This window comes from Odontesthes bonariensis, chromosome 23 (genome assembly GCF_027942865.1).
Source record: "Odontesthes bonariensis isolate fOdoBon6 chromosome 23, fOdoBon6.hap1, whole genome shotgun sequence".
Lineage (NCBI taxonomy): Eukaryota > Metazoa > Chordata > Actinopteri > Atheriniformes > Atherinopsidae > Odontesthes > Odontesthes bonariensis.
The window spans coordinates 7,287,535-7,304,046 of NC_134528.1; the positions used below are offsets into that span (position 1 = coordinate 7,287,535).

The 16,512-nt window shown below is 39.7% G+C and overlaps 1 protein-coding gene across 4 annotated transcripts in view; it reads left to right on the forward strand.

The window, feature by feature from the left end:
- The window catches only part of sdk2b (sidekick cell adhesion molecule 2b), a 294,592-nt gene that overhangs the window by 225,848 nt on the left and 52,232 nt on the right, over nt 1-16,512 (forward strand). For all 4 annotated transcript variants that reach the window (XM_075457447.1, XM_075457449.1, XM_075457446.1 and 1 more), the window contains exons 6-9: nt 8,071-8,204; nt 13,843-13,954; nt 14,336-14,526; nt 16,371-16,454. In XM_075457447.1, coding sequence (XP_075313562.1) covers nt 8,071-8,204; nt 13,843-13,954; nt 14,336-14,526; nt 16,371-16,454 — 521 coding nt within the window. The remainder of the gene's footprint in view (nt 1-8,070; nt 8,205-13,842; nt 13,955-14,335; nt 14,527-16,370; nt 16,455-16,512) is intronic.

The following is a 16,512-nucleotide window of genomic DNA, read 5'->3' on the forward strand; positions in this document are numbered from 1 at the left end:
AAAAGATTGTCCTTGTTCTTGACTCGGTGCTGATTTCCGACTTGATCATTGGTTACATGTAGCAAAATTAAGACCATACTCATACTCAAAAAATCACGTGACTAGATCACCTCTTATTTGATCACCTTATATTTTGAGTAGCAATAAACAGCTTGAACTATGTAGAGTATTCCTATCTTACTCGCTTTATGTAGACGCCTTAACTACACAATTATGTTCCACCTGAGGTGTCACAGCATCTTGCAACATATGCTGAAATTTGCTAAAGGATGGGTGCTGGTAAAAAGAAGACACACGTTTGTGGTGATGGAGAAGCCCAAATTAAGCTCTGTGTTTTGATGGATATGGATGGAATTATAAGCTTTGGATTCTGGCAAACATCGCAGTGACACAGAGCGATATGATGTGGGCGTGACTTCAACTGCGCTTTGTAACATGGAGATTGGAATATAAATGGAGTATCCCATATGGGTCTAATGTAATGGGAATATTGTCTTATTTAGTCTAAAAGGCAAATAGTTGGAATATTGCTGTGCATGTAAACATAGTCAATGACCTGCAATGAACCAGTTGAACTTCGGTTTTCAATTTATTTTGATAAAAGACAGGATGCAAACATAAAGAGAACGTATTCAGTGCTAAATGTCATTATTCTTCCCTTATTGAGTAGGAATGCATTACGCAGGGTCGTTCCATTCAGCTGCTGTGATTTGTTTTGTTATTTCGGAGACTTAATGTGGTGTATAATCAGAGCATCCGTCAGTAAACACATTTGCCAAAAATTGTAGGGCTGCTGGCTTGAGGGTGAGTTTGTCTCTGTATATAGCAGCAGAACCTGTCTTCTTACTATTTTACTCTGACAGCAATTCACTACCCACTGCCTGTTGTTTTTCTACCCAGAAACCTTCGATTGGCACTTTACCGTGGATCTATCCGCGTTGCACCGAAACAACCTTGTAGAAGTGTCGGTTAAGACAGAACACAGGGGAGCCTGACCTGGAGGAGTCAGTGGGAGGACATCCCTGACATGCACACACATTGAAGTTCGCTTGAGTAATCCGCTATAGCTGACGATCAATTAATGGCCTCTGCCTGTGACACTCAGATTCTGTCAGTATGCTATGGATTCCCCATTAGTCACGAGGGCCAACGAATAGCCAAGCCCTCCCTCGGTGTTTCCCTACAACTGTTGAACAAAAATATGACACATGACTTCCTAAATTAATGAGCCTTGACTTTTTATTTTCTTTCTTTGGCAGACAAACAGTCTACTGTATATGTCCAAACATATTCAAAATATATATCTTTAATGGCGGGCATTTGTGCACTATTCACAAGTTCAATCAATCACTACACATTTACAACATCTCGACCAATCACCATACAGTTATATTGGAGATTTCCTACATGCTTCCAGCGTCCAGGTGACTGGTACTGGAAATTTGGCCCCAGTTATTGTGTTTTCAGTTTTCCTTGAAGTGTTCCGGAGCATTTTTTGCAGTATGATGAGGCTCATTGTCCCAATGGGGTAGACTGCTGATGTCAAGAATTGCTGTTATATTAGGGAAGAGGATGACTGGGTGGTAACTGTTAAGGTTCAATTATTTCAAGATGATCAATGTAACTCACTTCATCATGAAAATAATTGCTTTGTTGTTGTGGTTTGTCTTTTCAGTAGGACCAATTCCAATTAAAGACGCACAAGCAACTTATTCTTTTTTTTTTAGATCTTAATACAAAACAGGTGAGGATGACTGTTAGTCTGCAAAAATGGAGTCTCAGAGTCATAAAGCAGGTTTATTGAGTTTACTGTTCCGTTTCCTACGCTTTACTACTTATTATGTTTTCTAGTCTGCCTCTAGACTAGACTGAGTGATAGTATGAGCTGGAGGACCCATCATACGGACAATCAAAACTCAAATTTGGCTCCCATATATGCTGTTCAGGTTTGATTCAGTCATTCCATGCTACATTTATATTGACTGGTTAGTATATGTGGGGAGTAGCAGCAGTCAGACTTCAGGATGATCATCCTTCATTTCTGGCACTGTTCTGGTTACATTTGGTCTGATTACAGTGACAATTGTGTTCTTTAAACCTGCCTCACTTTCTGATGTAGGGCTGCTGTTTTTAGCCATGATCAAAGATTTCACCGAGATTCTTTGACATCGGTCACCTTTTATTTAGGACAGCTAAAAATCGAACTGTGTATACTGAGCTTACACTCTACAATCAGATGAAAAAGACCGTCTGCATTCTCCTGAGCTTTGCTTTGCCCACTAAAGTCAAAAGTATCAATCTGACACTGCTTGCATCTATCTGCCAGAATGGTGAGCGATGCTTTACTAAATTTAGGGTGTGATAGCTAGTTCCATTTTGGACATGGTTCCAAGTTGGTAAAATTCAAGGATTTGTTAAGGTCCACAGGCACAAAATCCCTTCTGTACACACTCTGTTAAGTTTGTGTGAAAAAAGGGGATTTGTCTTTTAATCGAGCAATTTATTCAACAAATCGCAGCTCAAGTGAAAATAAAAGCAAAGGGATACATTTATAGATATCCTGTCACTTTCAACAAGCACTCAAGTTTTTCAAAAAAATCAAAGCAGGTCATATATCTTCCTAAGTTCATGTGGATGTCACTATCTGAGGAGGATTTGAGACATATTTTGCCACTTAATCACGTTGGTTGTCTGAACACTCTGCGCATAGTGGGGTGGCAGAAAGCGAATAGTGAAACACAAATCTCTAGTTCATGCCCCCGGTGTGAAAACAAGTGGCGTCTTCATGAGCAACACTTCCTTTCTTCTCTCACGCCTCCATCTTCCATCCCCGGGAGCTGTGGCTTTTTCAACACAGGTCTGTTGAGCAGTAGGGCACACAGCCTGTTGCACGCTCTGGCTCTAGCTTTCTTTTGCCTTCATTTGCCCACTGCCTGTGGTTTGACTCATACCTTAGCCAGCCATGTGAGCCGCTTGATCCTGTCGACCCCTCTCACTCTCCGGGAGGATGCCATCAGCCAGCTGGGGCCATTTGTCTGCATGTAATGGAAGTCTAAGGCTGTGGAGCGAGGCTAGGCCCCTCACGGCCCAATGGAGAGGGACAACCGTGACAGATGCCAAAACACCCCAGTATGTGTATGTGTGGGTTAGAGCCAGAGCGGCACTGTCACACGGTGTCAGTACTGGATTAACACAATAACATACGCACACATACAGATAAAGTTAGCGGTTAAAATAGACAGGAAGATATCCTCTTAAGCCTGTTTTTCCCAAATACGGATTCCAGGGACCATGGGTTTTTTTAATTAAAGAGAGCGACTGTGGATCATTGTTAATTTCATTTTGCTGAATTTCATTTTTATCTGTAATAATGGAAATAAGAAAGGGCTAGTAGCAAATTAAACATTTAAACCCTTATATCTCTGCCTCAATCAAAAGTAAATTCTCGTTATCACTATTGCTAAAAATCCCACAGCATCACAAGGCTGTCAATTCAAGGAAAACTACACTTGATACTTAACATAAATAAATGATCCACAAGGCAGTAATTGCATCTGAGACTAATACTGCTATCTGCTGCAAATAAAAACTTAGGGTCGCATAAAGCTGCATACTTAGCCTAGATGCTTCTTTGCAGCTGTCCAACCTACCAGTCTCTCTGGTGCACCACAGCTCTTGCCAGAGAATAATAATGTAAAAGGAAACCGAGTTGGAATGAAAAAACAAAAAAAAAGGGAGAGATGGAAGCATGTTAGCACATAACTGATGTATCCAAATTTCTAAGCTCTGTGGCTTGATAAATCCCTGCACCGTGTTGATATGCAGTAGCTATCGTTATAAGTGAGCCTTGGACAGCTGCTCGCAACACCGCTGAGAGATGGGGAGCTAAAAAAAGGTGACCAGAATGCATTCAGACAGAGGATGAGAAATAAAGAGGAGAAAAACCCAGAAATTACCCCAGGAAACTGGTAAAAAAAAAAAAAATTCATTCCTGTTTTAAAACAAATCTTATCTCCCTCATTCTGCTTCCTTGATATACATGTAAAGCTATTCAGGATAATTGGCTGCCTTTTATTTTTTTTTTCAACATCATGTGGTCTTTGATCCCTGAGGCCCAGCAAGCTCTGGGAGCAGTTAGATCTGCTGAACAAGCTGCGTAACAAAGTTTTGTGCGACCCCCACTGCACCAGCGCTGATTACAGACTGAGAGAGAGAGGCTCAGCAGGGGAGCATATTAAAATCAACTAGCAGGGGAAAAAATGCCTCCTGCTCCCAATAAGTGGCGGAATCTGAATCTTCTGCAGATAACATTGGTTGAAACTTAGTTTGGCTGGTGCTTGGATAGGGGTATCAAGTTTTTGCATGATCCTTGCATGATGAAAAAAGAGTAGGAGCACAAAGGGACTAACTATGAATCATATAGTCAGTAGCAGACAAACTGCTATTCAAAGGGCATATACTGTATAGTCAAATAGGAGGCATTATTTTAAACATTTAAACTAGAATTGTGTATTTAAAAAACAGAATATTGCTGTATTTAGACAGTGAGATGTCTGCAGGAAGACATTTTCTCTGCTCTGAATAAAATCAAGAAGTGTCAGCTAAAACGAATGGTGTTGATGTTTGGGAGCGGCTACTGTAAAAAGGAAAATCTTAACCCTTGTTTGACTGGAAAAGAGCTCCGGGAAGATTTGATAGACTCTGGAGTGGTGTTTCACTTCAAGGAAGAGTCTCATGCAGTTTGGAAACCAATCCTCGACGTAAACATCATCAAAAATCTGAGGCTAGTCCTTTAAAAAGAGCAGCATGCATGAATCTCGTCGAACTTAAAGTCAGGGCTCTCGACACACGCATTTCAACAAGTTCACACACTCACACGCCACACATGCCATTTCTCACGCTGAGAAATGATCAACTTCGTCGCACAGAAATTCTAATGGCCGATACTATAAACGAGTCAATGGCAGATTACTGTGCGCTCCTACAGCTCAGAACTATAGCTCTGGTACAGCTGTCTTGATTTAGCAACCCATTGGCAAATCACAAAATAGAATTTCTCAGCCAATCAGAAAACAGAATTTCTTGTTGCCGGGTGTGAAATAGCTTTCAGCTGCAAGCACGCGTCCCATGAATGCACAGCGGACATAACCTATTATGCTCTGAATGCGTGCAGAAGTTGTAGACGAGCTGGAGGTGGAAGAGAACCGTTAGGATCTTCAGCAGGTCATATCTTCATTTATTTGAATATTTTATTAGTTACTATAGTTTTCCTACTCCTTGTAAAAGACCAATACCTGCCGATTAAAGTGTTCGTTGGAGTAGTAGACCTAAATATTCAGCACACACCCTTTGACATGAGCAACTTAATGAAAAATGAAAAATATGTAGGAGTGTAATTAGGCTTCCGTGGTTAATTCTTTTCAAAGGTGACTGGTATGAGCAGATTCCCAATAAGGCTATCTACAATTGCCAAACTGGTAGTAGTTCTGCCGCACTGAAATGCTGATGCAGAGAGGGTTTTTTCCATGGTGGGGCTCAATAAAACCAAGACCAGGAACACTTTGGCTCTGAATGGAACTCTGTCATCCATCATGACTGTGAAAATGGCTGACATTGAGCCACAGTGCTTAAAATGGGAGCCCCCAATATCAGTCATCAAGCATCAAAATCTGCCACAAACACTTACAACAACACTCATAAACAAACACACACAGAGAGGGACTGCTCAAGGGGCCCATTTGGGGTTATGTTTGTTTTTCTTAATTTCATTTGTCTGTTTTTTTGTTTGTTAAGACTTTGCATACCTAAAACAATTTATTTTAAAATATAGCAGAATTTAGTGTAAAAGTGAAGATTTGTGATTTTGGTATAATTAAAACAATATCTTTGTTCTTTAAGTAGCTAGTTTATGGCGATGGGATACTGCAAGGGACCCCCCCCCCCCCAAAAAAAAAACTAAAGAAACCCCCCGCGCACGCGGCCCGGCCCCTGCCCCACCCGAATCTCACTCCAAGCAAACTTGAAAACTTGAGAGCCCTATTAAAGTCCTTTTCAGGAAGAAAAGTTCAAATGTTAGCGGCATGTTGTTTTGATGAATATTTAAGACATCCATCAGCTGTTCACATTTATAGTTACTCACACTTAACATCTAGCAAGCCAATGCATTATTATAGGGAACGCAGTCTCCTCCATGGCTACCAGCATCATATATTTTTGTACTCTTAACAGACTACATATGAAGAAGTTAAGCCTGGATTGTGTCCCCATTTGAGAATGTTCCTGAGAAGTCACCTGGGATTTATTTAGCGCTTTGGACACTTCCGCGTTTCCTACATCCCTGAAGAGATCCATAATTCATAGCTGTGTGTCCAGGTTGTCACCGCTCCAGCGAGCTAGCATAAAATATTTACCGTGGATCATAAGCTGCAGCGATTGAGGCTTGCCTGCCCCTTTAAAAAAGAGTGTTTGAGTACCAGCATGCACAAGGAATCCCAAATGAACCCTGTGACTGGGACCTCTTTTAACATATTTGAAAATCAATCATTCTGAAGATGTGTCTCAGACTGTAAATGCTAACAGCACGGGTGACTACTGCGCCACTGTTTGCCATGTGTCAAAGGCTGCTGTATTCCTGCGTGCAGCCAGAGAGCTACACTAAAGAGTTGAAAAGGTTTTCTGTGTGTATGTGTGTACAATTGTACATATTTTGTGTACATGTATCCTTCCAAGTTAATACAAGCAGGTGTTTCAACACCCCTCTCCAGGACCAGGATGGAGAAGTGTAGTGGGTTAGATTGGAAGACGGGGTTGGTTTTACACATTTGTACAAAAAACATAAAAAATAGAGTATTCTTATACAAGAGGCCACGAAGCCACTACTGGCAGAAGATTCTTTTTTTTACTTGTCTTTATTGATTCGTAAGATCAGTGTCAATCCAGATTTAGTACTAAGAATAGCTCAGGAAACTTTGCACAAAGCATCAAGGAGAAAATCCAATTCAAATGTCACAGAGTACAGCGGGTAGGTGGCAGCTATAGCCATTTGAATGCTATTGATCCATCTGAACTGAAGCGCTTCTCTGAAATCACAAATTTCCTGACTTTGATTTCTAACAAATGCTAGAACCATGCATATTTTCTTATAAGAAGATGCATTTCTTGATGTGTATTTGTGCAGTTCCTTAAACTGTTTTGGTTCAGCAGTTTGGTTTCTGTTAAAGCAGATGGTCGCATTCAGTAGTTGGTGGAAAATATAGAGTGGAGGAGACAGGAGGAACAGGATAGAACAGTTTATAGAGGAGAAGAGACCCAGGTAGAATGCGGTATTAGATTGTTGAACAGGCTCAGATAATAAGAAAATATTGATTGTAAACATGGTTAGGGGGTTGTAACATCAGGCAGCAGGGAGAAGGATTTCTTCCTCACTGGCTGCTACATTGAAGGTGGAGAGTCATATGGACAACAAGAAACTTGGTAGTACGGTCTATATTAGATTCACCTGAAAAATGGATCAGTGTTAATTAATTTCAGGTCTCATTTTAGCAGTTGATGAGGAGGATGCTATTGTCTCTTGTCAAAAGTCTTAAACTGACAAAATTCAGGTCACAGGAAATAGTGAGGTACAAATAACTAATTAAAAGCTCAGGCTCATTATACAAGGATATCATATCTGAGAAAAGAAGAGTCAATACTCCTGCTTTGCTTGTCAGCAGTTAAACATGGTTACATTGTTTGTTTTCACATTGTAAATCAATAGACCTAATTCTGCTTGAACAGAGTAATTAAAATGGTAAAATATTTGATGTCCTTTTCAGCCGCGGGATCAAGAGTGGACACAAATAAACTTCAAACATAATTAGCTCCAATTAGACAGTTCAACATCTCTTTTATTTTTCTCCTAAAGAAGGATACCATGGGCATTGGAATCTTTTAAGTTTTATTTTTGTTTTTATATGTATATCAGTGAGTGTCCCAGATTCCTTCAACCCGAATGATTAACATAATCTCGCAGTCTTTGCGTCATTTCATGAACAGTGTATTCACCTTGTTTTGTATTTGTTCTCTCCTCAGCGCAATTACTCTGGACAACACGCTGGTTATTTTGTCTACAGTGGCGCCAGATGCTGGGCGCTATTATGTGCAGGCAGTAAATGACAAGAATGGAGAGAACAAGACCAGCCAGCCCATCACCTTGTCAGTCGAGAGTGAGTAACCACATTAACACTCGTTCAACAATCAATTTAACAATGCCGACTCAGAATGTTTTCTATACCAAATGCATTGGCCTGCACATGTTGTTTAACATTTGTGACAAACTTGACCATTTCAAAAATGATAGAATTTTTTTTAGAAGGTGTTTTAGTAGGTTGATAGTTTATGAAGGTCGACAAGACCTTTTTGGGTTATCAGGGTTCCCTTTAAAGCCACCACTTCATCAAATTTTATACTGTGTGACTTCTGTTTACTACATGACAAAATCAGATCATCAGTGGTCTGTTCAAAACACTTAAGTAAAGATTTGTTCATATAGTGCGAATTAAAGATACCTTAACCCTCTGGGGTCTGAGCCGTAATGACGTCACGTCGGCGTGATCATAGACCTCAGAGGGTTAATATAAAATCTGCTGCACAGAATACCCTTAATTCTCTTCCATGAGAATCACTTTATTATTTTCTATAATATGTTTTTAAGGTGGGCTGCATGGTGGTGTGGTGGTTAGCACCGTTACCTCACATCAAGAGGGTTCCTGATTTCCTGGGGCCTTTCTGTGTGGAGTTTGCATGTTCTCCCGTGTGTGCGTGGATTCTGTCCGGGTACTCTGGCTTCCTCCCACCAACCCAAAAACATGCATGTTGGGTTAATTGGTGTCTCTAAATTGAACCTTGGAGTGAGCGTGAGCATGAGTGTGCATGGTTGTTTATTTCGTTTGGCTCCTGTGATGGACTGGCGACCCAGTGTACTCTCGCCCAGTGACAGCTGGATAGGATCCAGGACTCCGTGACCCTGAGTTGGATTAAGCGGATATAGAAACTGGATGGATGGATGGAAGTTTTTAAGGTTTTCTTATTGCTTTGATATTACACTTAAACAATTCCTTAAAACCTATAGAACTGTTGCACAAAAGACCTTAAAGACCAATATTAGGTAAAAAAAAACAAAACGTTCCTGAATAGGAGAAGCCATTGGATATGATTAACTTGGTGTGATTGATTTTGCATTGTGGACTTAATAAGCACAGTATTTTTGATTTGCCTGATCTTTTACAGTCAGATATACTTTCCATAGCTGTGCTCTTTCAGCCACTTCTTGGTTAATGATCAGTTTACAATTTAAGGTTCTGAGATATGTCCACTCATTCACTAGGGAGCAAGTCGATGTGTGTCGGATCATTAATAGAGTCTCACTCGCTGAATCGTTTACCCGTCTTCTGAACATTGCGATAAAGTTCCTATAAGGAAGAGGAGATAGTAGTTCGCTTGGGTGTAAAAAACAGTGTGTGTTGAGATTGACAGAACACAGTCATGAAAACTGTGAAAACTATAATCATAACAAAAAGAATGACCTTTAGTTTTTTTTTTCCTTTTCTTTAAAATAATATTTGTGCACCGCTTGCGTGAGATGATAACAGTTAAAGCAATAACAGCTATGCCAAGCCGTGACTTTAAGGAAATAAACCTTACACAAAGAGAAAGCTCTTAAAAGATGTTCATAGTTAAGGCATTTACTGCATTAAAGAGATTCTGTGCGACACCCTTAAGTGAATACCTTAGTTAAAGAGAGATTAAGCCTTAAATGTCACACAGAAGGCTGAAAGTGAAGGTGCTTTTTTTAACTGGATCCAGGCTTTTTTCAGAACACTCAGTTTTGTTTGGCTTTAGTTTACATATACACAAAATCTCCAAAATCATACTAATTTAGAAAAAAATATATATTTGATTCATCCTGAGCAACTCTTTGCTTTTTGACAGCTTTAAACATTCATAAAAAATGCACCTATTGTTGTGGGTTGGAAAGGTTAGATTAGATTGATTAGGCTCATCAATTCGTGAAAGTAGGATGGCTATTATAAAATCTAAAATCAAATCCTCATTAAACATTGTATTTATCTCCTTTTCATCAGTAAGTACCATCAGATAATAACTTAAGCTGCCAAATGTGTCAGCAGATGAATTGCCTTTGTAAGGCAGGAACATTTGTGAAAGCACTGTTGGCATAATCAGTAAGAAAAATATGGCACATCCAAAGCTGAACAATTCAAAAGATCTCTTTCTCCTTCTTTTATTTGTAGGGTGTCACTTTGGTATGAAAAAAATAAACTAGTTTGTGTTTTTCTTGGTCCTCCCAATTAAATAGTTTTTGATGCATTCTTGCTTTTCATAGTACCGTGAATAACCCTAATAATAACTCGTGCAATTGGCTGTTTCTGGACTTGATCCAAAAGCACTGAAATTTTAAGTCAGGCTTTTGATGGAATGTTTTTCCTTTGTTTTGATATATACATTGTAGAATTTAAGCAGCCTCAGCTCAGCAGGGTGAAATAAAATGGGGAACCTTACAGCTTCTTATGACACGGTAGACTTGAGTTCATTATGAAAGGGAGCGAGGAGGGCGAGGGTAAGATATTATAGTTGACAACACAAGGGAGCAGAAATAGCCTCTGGCACATGTTGAGAGTGGTGGCAGAGTTGATTATACAAGTGCAAAAACACACACATGCAAGCATACATACACAAGTTCAGATTATCCAGAGAGCCTAGCGGGAGGTATCAACTCTGCAGGTCTGGTAGAAACACACTGTGCATTAACATTAAGATGCCACACATTTTCCACATAATCAAAATGCACGCACACAGACACACACATCTATCTATCTATATATATACATATATATATATATATATATATATATATATATATTAGGGTTGGGCAAGTTAACTCGTTATTATCGCGTCAACTCTGTAATTATTTAACGCCGATAAATATTTTATCGCGCATAAACGCAGGTTTTTAAAAAAAAAAATTGTGGGGTTTTGTGCCTTTAATGGATAGGAAAATTCAGAGAGAGGGTGAACGACACGCAGCACAGGGCCGTCCGATGCGGGACTTGAAACGGGGCCAGCTACAGTGAGGACTATAGCCTCTTGTACATGGGGCGCCTACTCAACCCACTACGCCACAGACCACCCCTGTTTTATCATTTGTTTTATTATTGTAAAAGTCTGTTGCTCACAGGCTTTTATTTTGTAAAAGTCTGCTGCTTTCTAATGCGGAACCGGAAAAGAAAGTAATCGGCGGATCCACCAAACATGGAGAAGGGTACGGAACTTTTACTCGGCCATTTTCATTTTAAATTCTTCGAGTCGACAGAACCAAAGTCATCTGTAAACACTGCCAAGTTTATTTGTCTTATCACTGTAGTAGTTCCTAAAATATCACTTAAAGGCAAAACACACAATTGATACCAGCAAGTCATTCAAGGAAACAGACAGTGGAGCAAGGCTTCTACATAAAAACTATATAAAAATGTTAAAGTGTGTTTGCACAACAAATGTTATGGCACTTTCATTCATATGGCAGTACATTTAAAATAAAACTAAATGCTAATGGCTATACACTACTTTTGAATTAATTTTTGGATTTTGCATACAAATGCTTTTAATCGTGATTAATCAGGGAAATCATGTTATTAATTAGATTAAACATTTTAATCGTTGCCCAGCCCTAATATATATATATATATATACACGTGTCTGTCAGTATCTGCCACAGCAGCTGTTCCTGTGATGACACCTGTGACACTGCATTTCCCATGAGCTTTTCCTGGCTTGCCCAAGCAAAGGACTAGAGGAACTCTGAGAAAACGAATCTTGTTCATGTTACGGTTTTTAGTGAGGTCAAAGTTTTGAAAGTAGAGGAAAAATTGGGCATTTAGTCTTGTTAAGGTAAAGAGGGTCCATTTGCGTTACTTCTTAAGCGAGACTACTTCTTAACTTCCGTCTTTTTTGCATTCTTTTGTTGGATTTGCAACCATTTTTCATGCAAAAGATTTATAGTTTTTGAAGAGTGTCTAGACCATCTTGAAAGCTGTAGTCCACTGTTGATTTTTCTTTGTGGTGCCTTTACTGTTTTAGAAGGCATCAATTTTTCAGTATGAGCTTTTGTATGGATAGCGTTATCTTTCCATCAACAATTTGCTGGTATTTAATTGAATCCATTCCTTCTAACCATGACATCTTAGCTGTGCCGTCCAAAGCACAATTTCCCCATCATATGCTTAACAGTTAGTCGGCTACATTTTAGTCTATTCTTCTTCTTTTTTATTTTTTCTGAAATTCTTTTACAGCAAAAAACACTTTTTATTCATCAGCACAGTTCTTTTTTTCCTGAATGCATCAAGCTTGTTAGAATGCCCATTTATAGACTTGGTGGTGAGGGTGCAGGAAAGGTTTTCCTCTGATAAGGTTATATTTGTCCATTTGTCGCTGCAAAGCAGAAGAGCACATCACCACTACAGTCCGCTAAATCTTCCTGAAGGTCTGTCACAATTTCGATAAGCCTTTTGAGCAGCCCTGCTGGCATGCATCTAAACACCTTTTTTGGCTTTCAGGGTTTCAACTTGAACTCCACCATTTCCTATCCACTGACTTTTTTTTAATTACATCACAGACTAAGGCAACTCAACATGGAAAAGCTTTACCATCTTCAAACAGTCTTCTCCTACTTTTTTGGCATCAATTATAAACAAGTTCAGAGACAGCTGCTTAGAGAAGCCCATGGCTGCAGATTGTTGGGACAAGGTTTGAAAAGTATGTGTAAGGTTTTGGAAATTTGCATCTCCTGTCTTTTCCTCATGACTATGAACAAGAACTTGATGCAAACAAGCTAATTAAGGCCTGAAACCAGTTGTCTGAGAGACCAAATTGCTTGGGGTGCAATTTGAGCTCTCCTTTATTCACTCAAAAAATTGTGAAATAAATCAAACACAGACCTTGTGATACCAATAAGGCAATCAACAAACTTTATCCATTCATACGTGTATATATGGAAAGCAAATAAAAATATTTTAACTTTTACTTTTAAGTCAAAATCTTACAAATCAAGTGTCTTTCTGGTGACTTGCAGTCAATTGGGCCTCTCTCAGGTATGCGTGCATATCAAGTCATGCGCTTAGGCAATATTGAGTCATGACATCCCCTGTAGCTACATGTGACATGTGCAGCCACAAGCTCACTCCCAGGCCCTGATGGCAGTGACAGATCAGTGCAAGTTTGTCACAGACATGACACATTTCAAGCAGCACACATGCAAGGTTCTTACTGCCATGGGCTGTGCCTGATGCTTCTAAAAAGCACACACACACACTCAGACAGTCTCACTAAGGAATAAACTAGTTTGCGCATACACTACAAGTTTAAGACATGAAAATGCAAGAATATTCACACACACGGAGCATCGTGTTCGTCATCTGACACTTTATGTCTGTCAAACTGTATTTGCTTTTCCCTGTTTGTGGTTTTCCAACAGATACCTTATTATACACAGTCAGTGCACTGTCTCATCCTATTCAGCCCATCTCTCGGTCAGGACTCAGACAGTGTGTGCACTGGTCAGTTTCAATATTTCACATCATTGGGCACACCCAGAGAGCGCTGAGAGGAAACAAAGTTTATAAGACACCTAAAGCACATAGAATCAACCAATAGACTCAAAACACTGTGTCTATCAATGAAATCAGGTTTTATCAATCAGTCAGGTTCATAGCTCTCGGCTTAATATGTCCACGTGTGTTTTCTTCCACTTTTTTGTTATTTGTGCGGTGACCTGTCTGTCCGTCTATGTAGACGTTGGCGGTCCAGCGGATCCCATTGCCCCGACCATCATCATCCCTCCCAGGAACACTAGCGTGGTCACAGGAACCTCTGAGGTCACAATGGAGTGTGTGGCCAACGCCAGGTAAAAGTGCTCCGACTGCAGGCTTGTATATCTCTTTGCTCAGGGTCAGTCCACATATATCATCAGTCACTTTTCATAGAATAGAATGACCAAGAGTAAAATAGGGTAAAGAAAGATTTTATTTTGCAAATAAAACCAAAACTCTTTGCAGGACTAATGATAACTTGTTCTTATATTGGGATTCATATGAGTTGCATACATGCACACAATATAAAACGAATGCTCTAACCAACTGATTGAATCGTGTTACAGTATAAGATGGATACATTTTTGAAGTAGTATTGTATTTCCAGTATCATTTCATCATCAAGTGCAAAATTTTCTTACTGATGGGGGGGCATATAAATTACAACCCATCTGACCGTATCCTTTTGTGTGCAGACCTCTTATCAAGCTGAGCATCTCATGGCGTAAGAATGGCGTATTGGTGACCAGCGGTTTGAGCGACTTCAACCGTAGACTGACCATCCTCAGCCCTGTGGTGAGCGATGCCGGCCTCTACGAATGCGAGGCCATTCTCCGCAGCAGCAGTGTGCCTTCAGTCAGTGCTGGGGCCTTTCTGCATGTACTTGGTATGGAATTCAGGCTTTTTATTCTCTCTCATTTATTATCACCTTTACTTGCAGTAGCACTGTCATAATCTCCCTTTATACATCCCTATATGTAGGTGACAAATTGCTCTAATTACACTTGTTATCACTTTGGTTTCACACTAATTCACACCCTTCTTTCTTATGACAAAAGCAGTGCAAATAAGTTGAAAATCCATTAACAGACATTTGTGATGTTAATCATCATGCTCCTACATTATTCAGATTGAAAGCTTTGCTACTGCCAAAATAAAATAGTTCATCATTCCTTTTTTTTATTGCCTTCGTGTTCGCATTTTTAGCCCATCTTCACTCCCAACCTCGTCATGTATGGATGAGCTCCCTTGGCATCACATTTAAATGCTATTCAGGAACTTTTAAATGCAAACAAAACAGCAACTGAAAACAAAACAATCTAAAGCAAAAGCAAAATGAGTCTTTAAGATTTACCGTCATGCATAAGATGCAGACTCCTTGTTGAAAGTCCTGCACAAATCGTTGTTTTTTTTTACAGTACTGTACAAAAAAAGCTTGAGCCGCTCTTCATTTTTTATATTTATTGCCAGGGAAATGAAAAATAAGTGAATCAGTTTATTGAAATGTGTCCAAAATAAATGGAAATACAGTATATAAGGCAAAACCAGACTTCTCAAAGGACATACCAAAGCTCTTCTTTGGATGTCGGTTGACTTTTGTTTCGTTCTCTGCCAAGATGATCCCACACTGCTTCAATAATGTGAGGTCCGGACTCCGGGGAGGATTTATCCCTCCGTTAGAGCTGCTACCACTGATTTTCAGTCCATTTCTTGTGTCCTTTGGCACAGCTCAGCCTTTTCTCTCTGCTTCCCTTCCTTAAGAACGGCTTCTTGACAGCCACCGTTCCAAGGAGACCCTTTGTGAAAAGGCTTTAGTGAACAGTAGATGGGTCAACTGAAGATCAAGATGCATCTCTGAGGTCCTGTGTCGGTACTTTTCTGGACTTTCTACTATTTCTTCTGGACATCACTTCAACAGTCTTTTTAGGCCTGCCACATCTTTTGCTTGTTTAGCTTCTTCCATTTTTTTCAGGACACACTGCACACCATGCTGAGTTTTAATCTAATGAATTCACCGTGCTGGAGCAAAAATATTTAAACAGAATTTTCCACACCCTTTGGTCCACCACAGTTTGGGGAGTTTGTGGAATACACAAGGGAAGAACAGAATGATTGGATTTATTGTTGTTCATGCGCTCACATCATCGTGAAAGCACAAATTAACAAATTATTTCCACATTTACTTACAAACATCAGTCAACATTTGTAGGAGTAAACTTTGCATTTAGGTTGGCAAGTTCAAAGAAAAGAGATGGTTTGAAATGGATGTAACTATTATTCATCTCGCTACATGACTCTGGCAAACGCGTAGCTGTGAAGTTGTGAGGCAGTAACTGGAAAGCGTTATTGATTTTAAAGGGAGAAAACTAATGGTGGACCTCAAGAAACAGTTTAATAGCATTGCTTATGTCACTTTCATTCCATTCCACTGAAACACTTTGATGTTTTCAAGGTTGTGATGTGACTCAAAGCACAAGGTGGGGTGAACTTTTCCCTTGATACTGCTAACAGTCTTCCTCTCCCCGTCAGTTAAAGGAGTCACCTACATTTAAAAAAAAAAATTAATCAACCTGTGAGGTCTTATGGTTCAGTAGCTTTGATGCAGTGTCAATCTTTACGTGCGCTGTTAGTTACCATTTCATGTTTGTATGAGTTATCGTTTCTTGACATATTGCAGGTTTTACAATGTTTTCACCGAGTTGTCGTCATGTTTTTCCTTAAAAATATCAGAGCCACCACAGTTTATAAAGGAACCAGAGAAGCACATCACAGCTGAGATGGAGAAAGTGGTGGACATTCCCTGTCAGGCACGGGGTGAGTGCTCTGTGCATGAACCTGTGGTTATGTTTGAATGTCAGGACGCATTAGATAG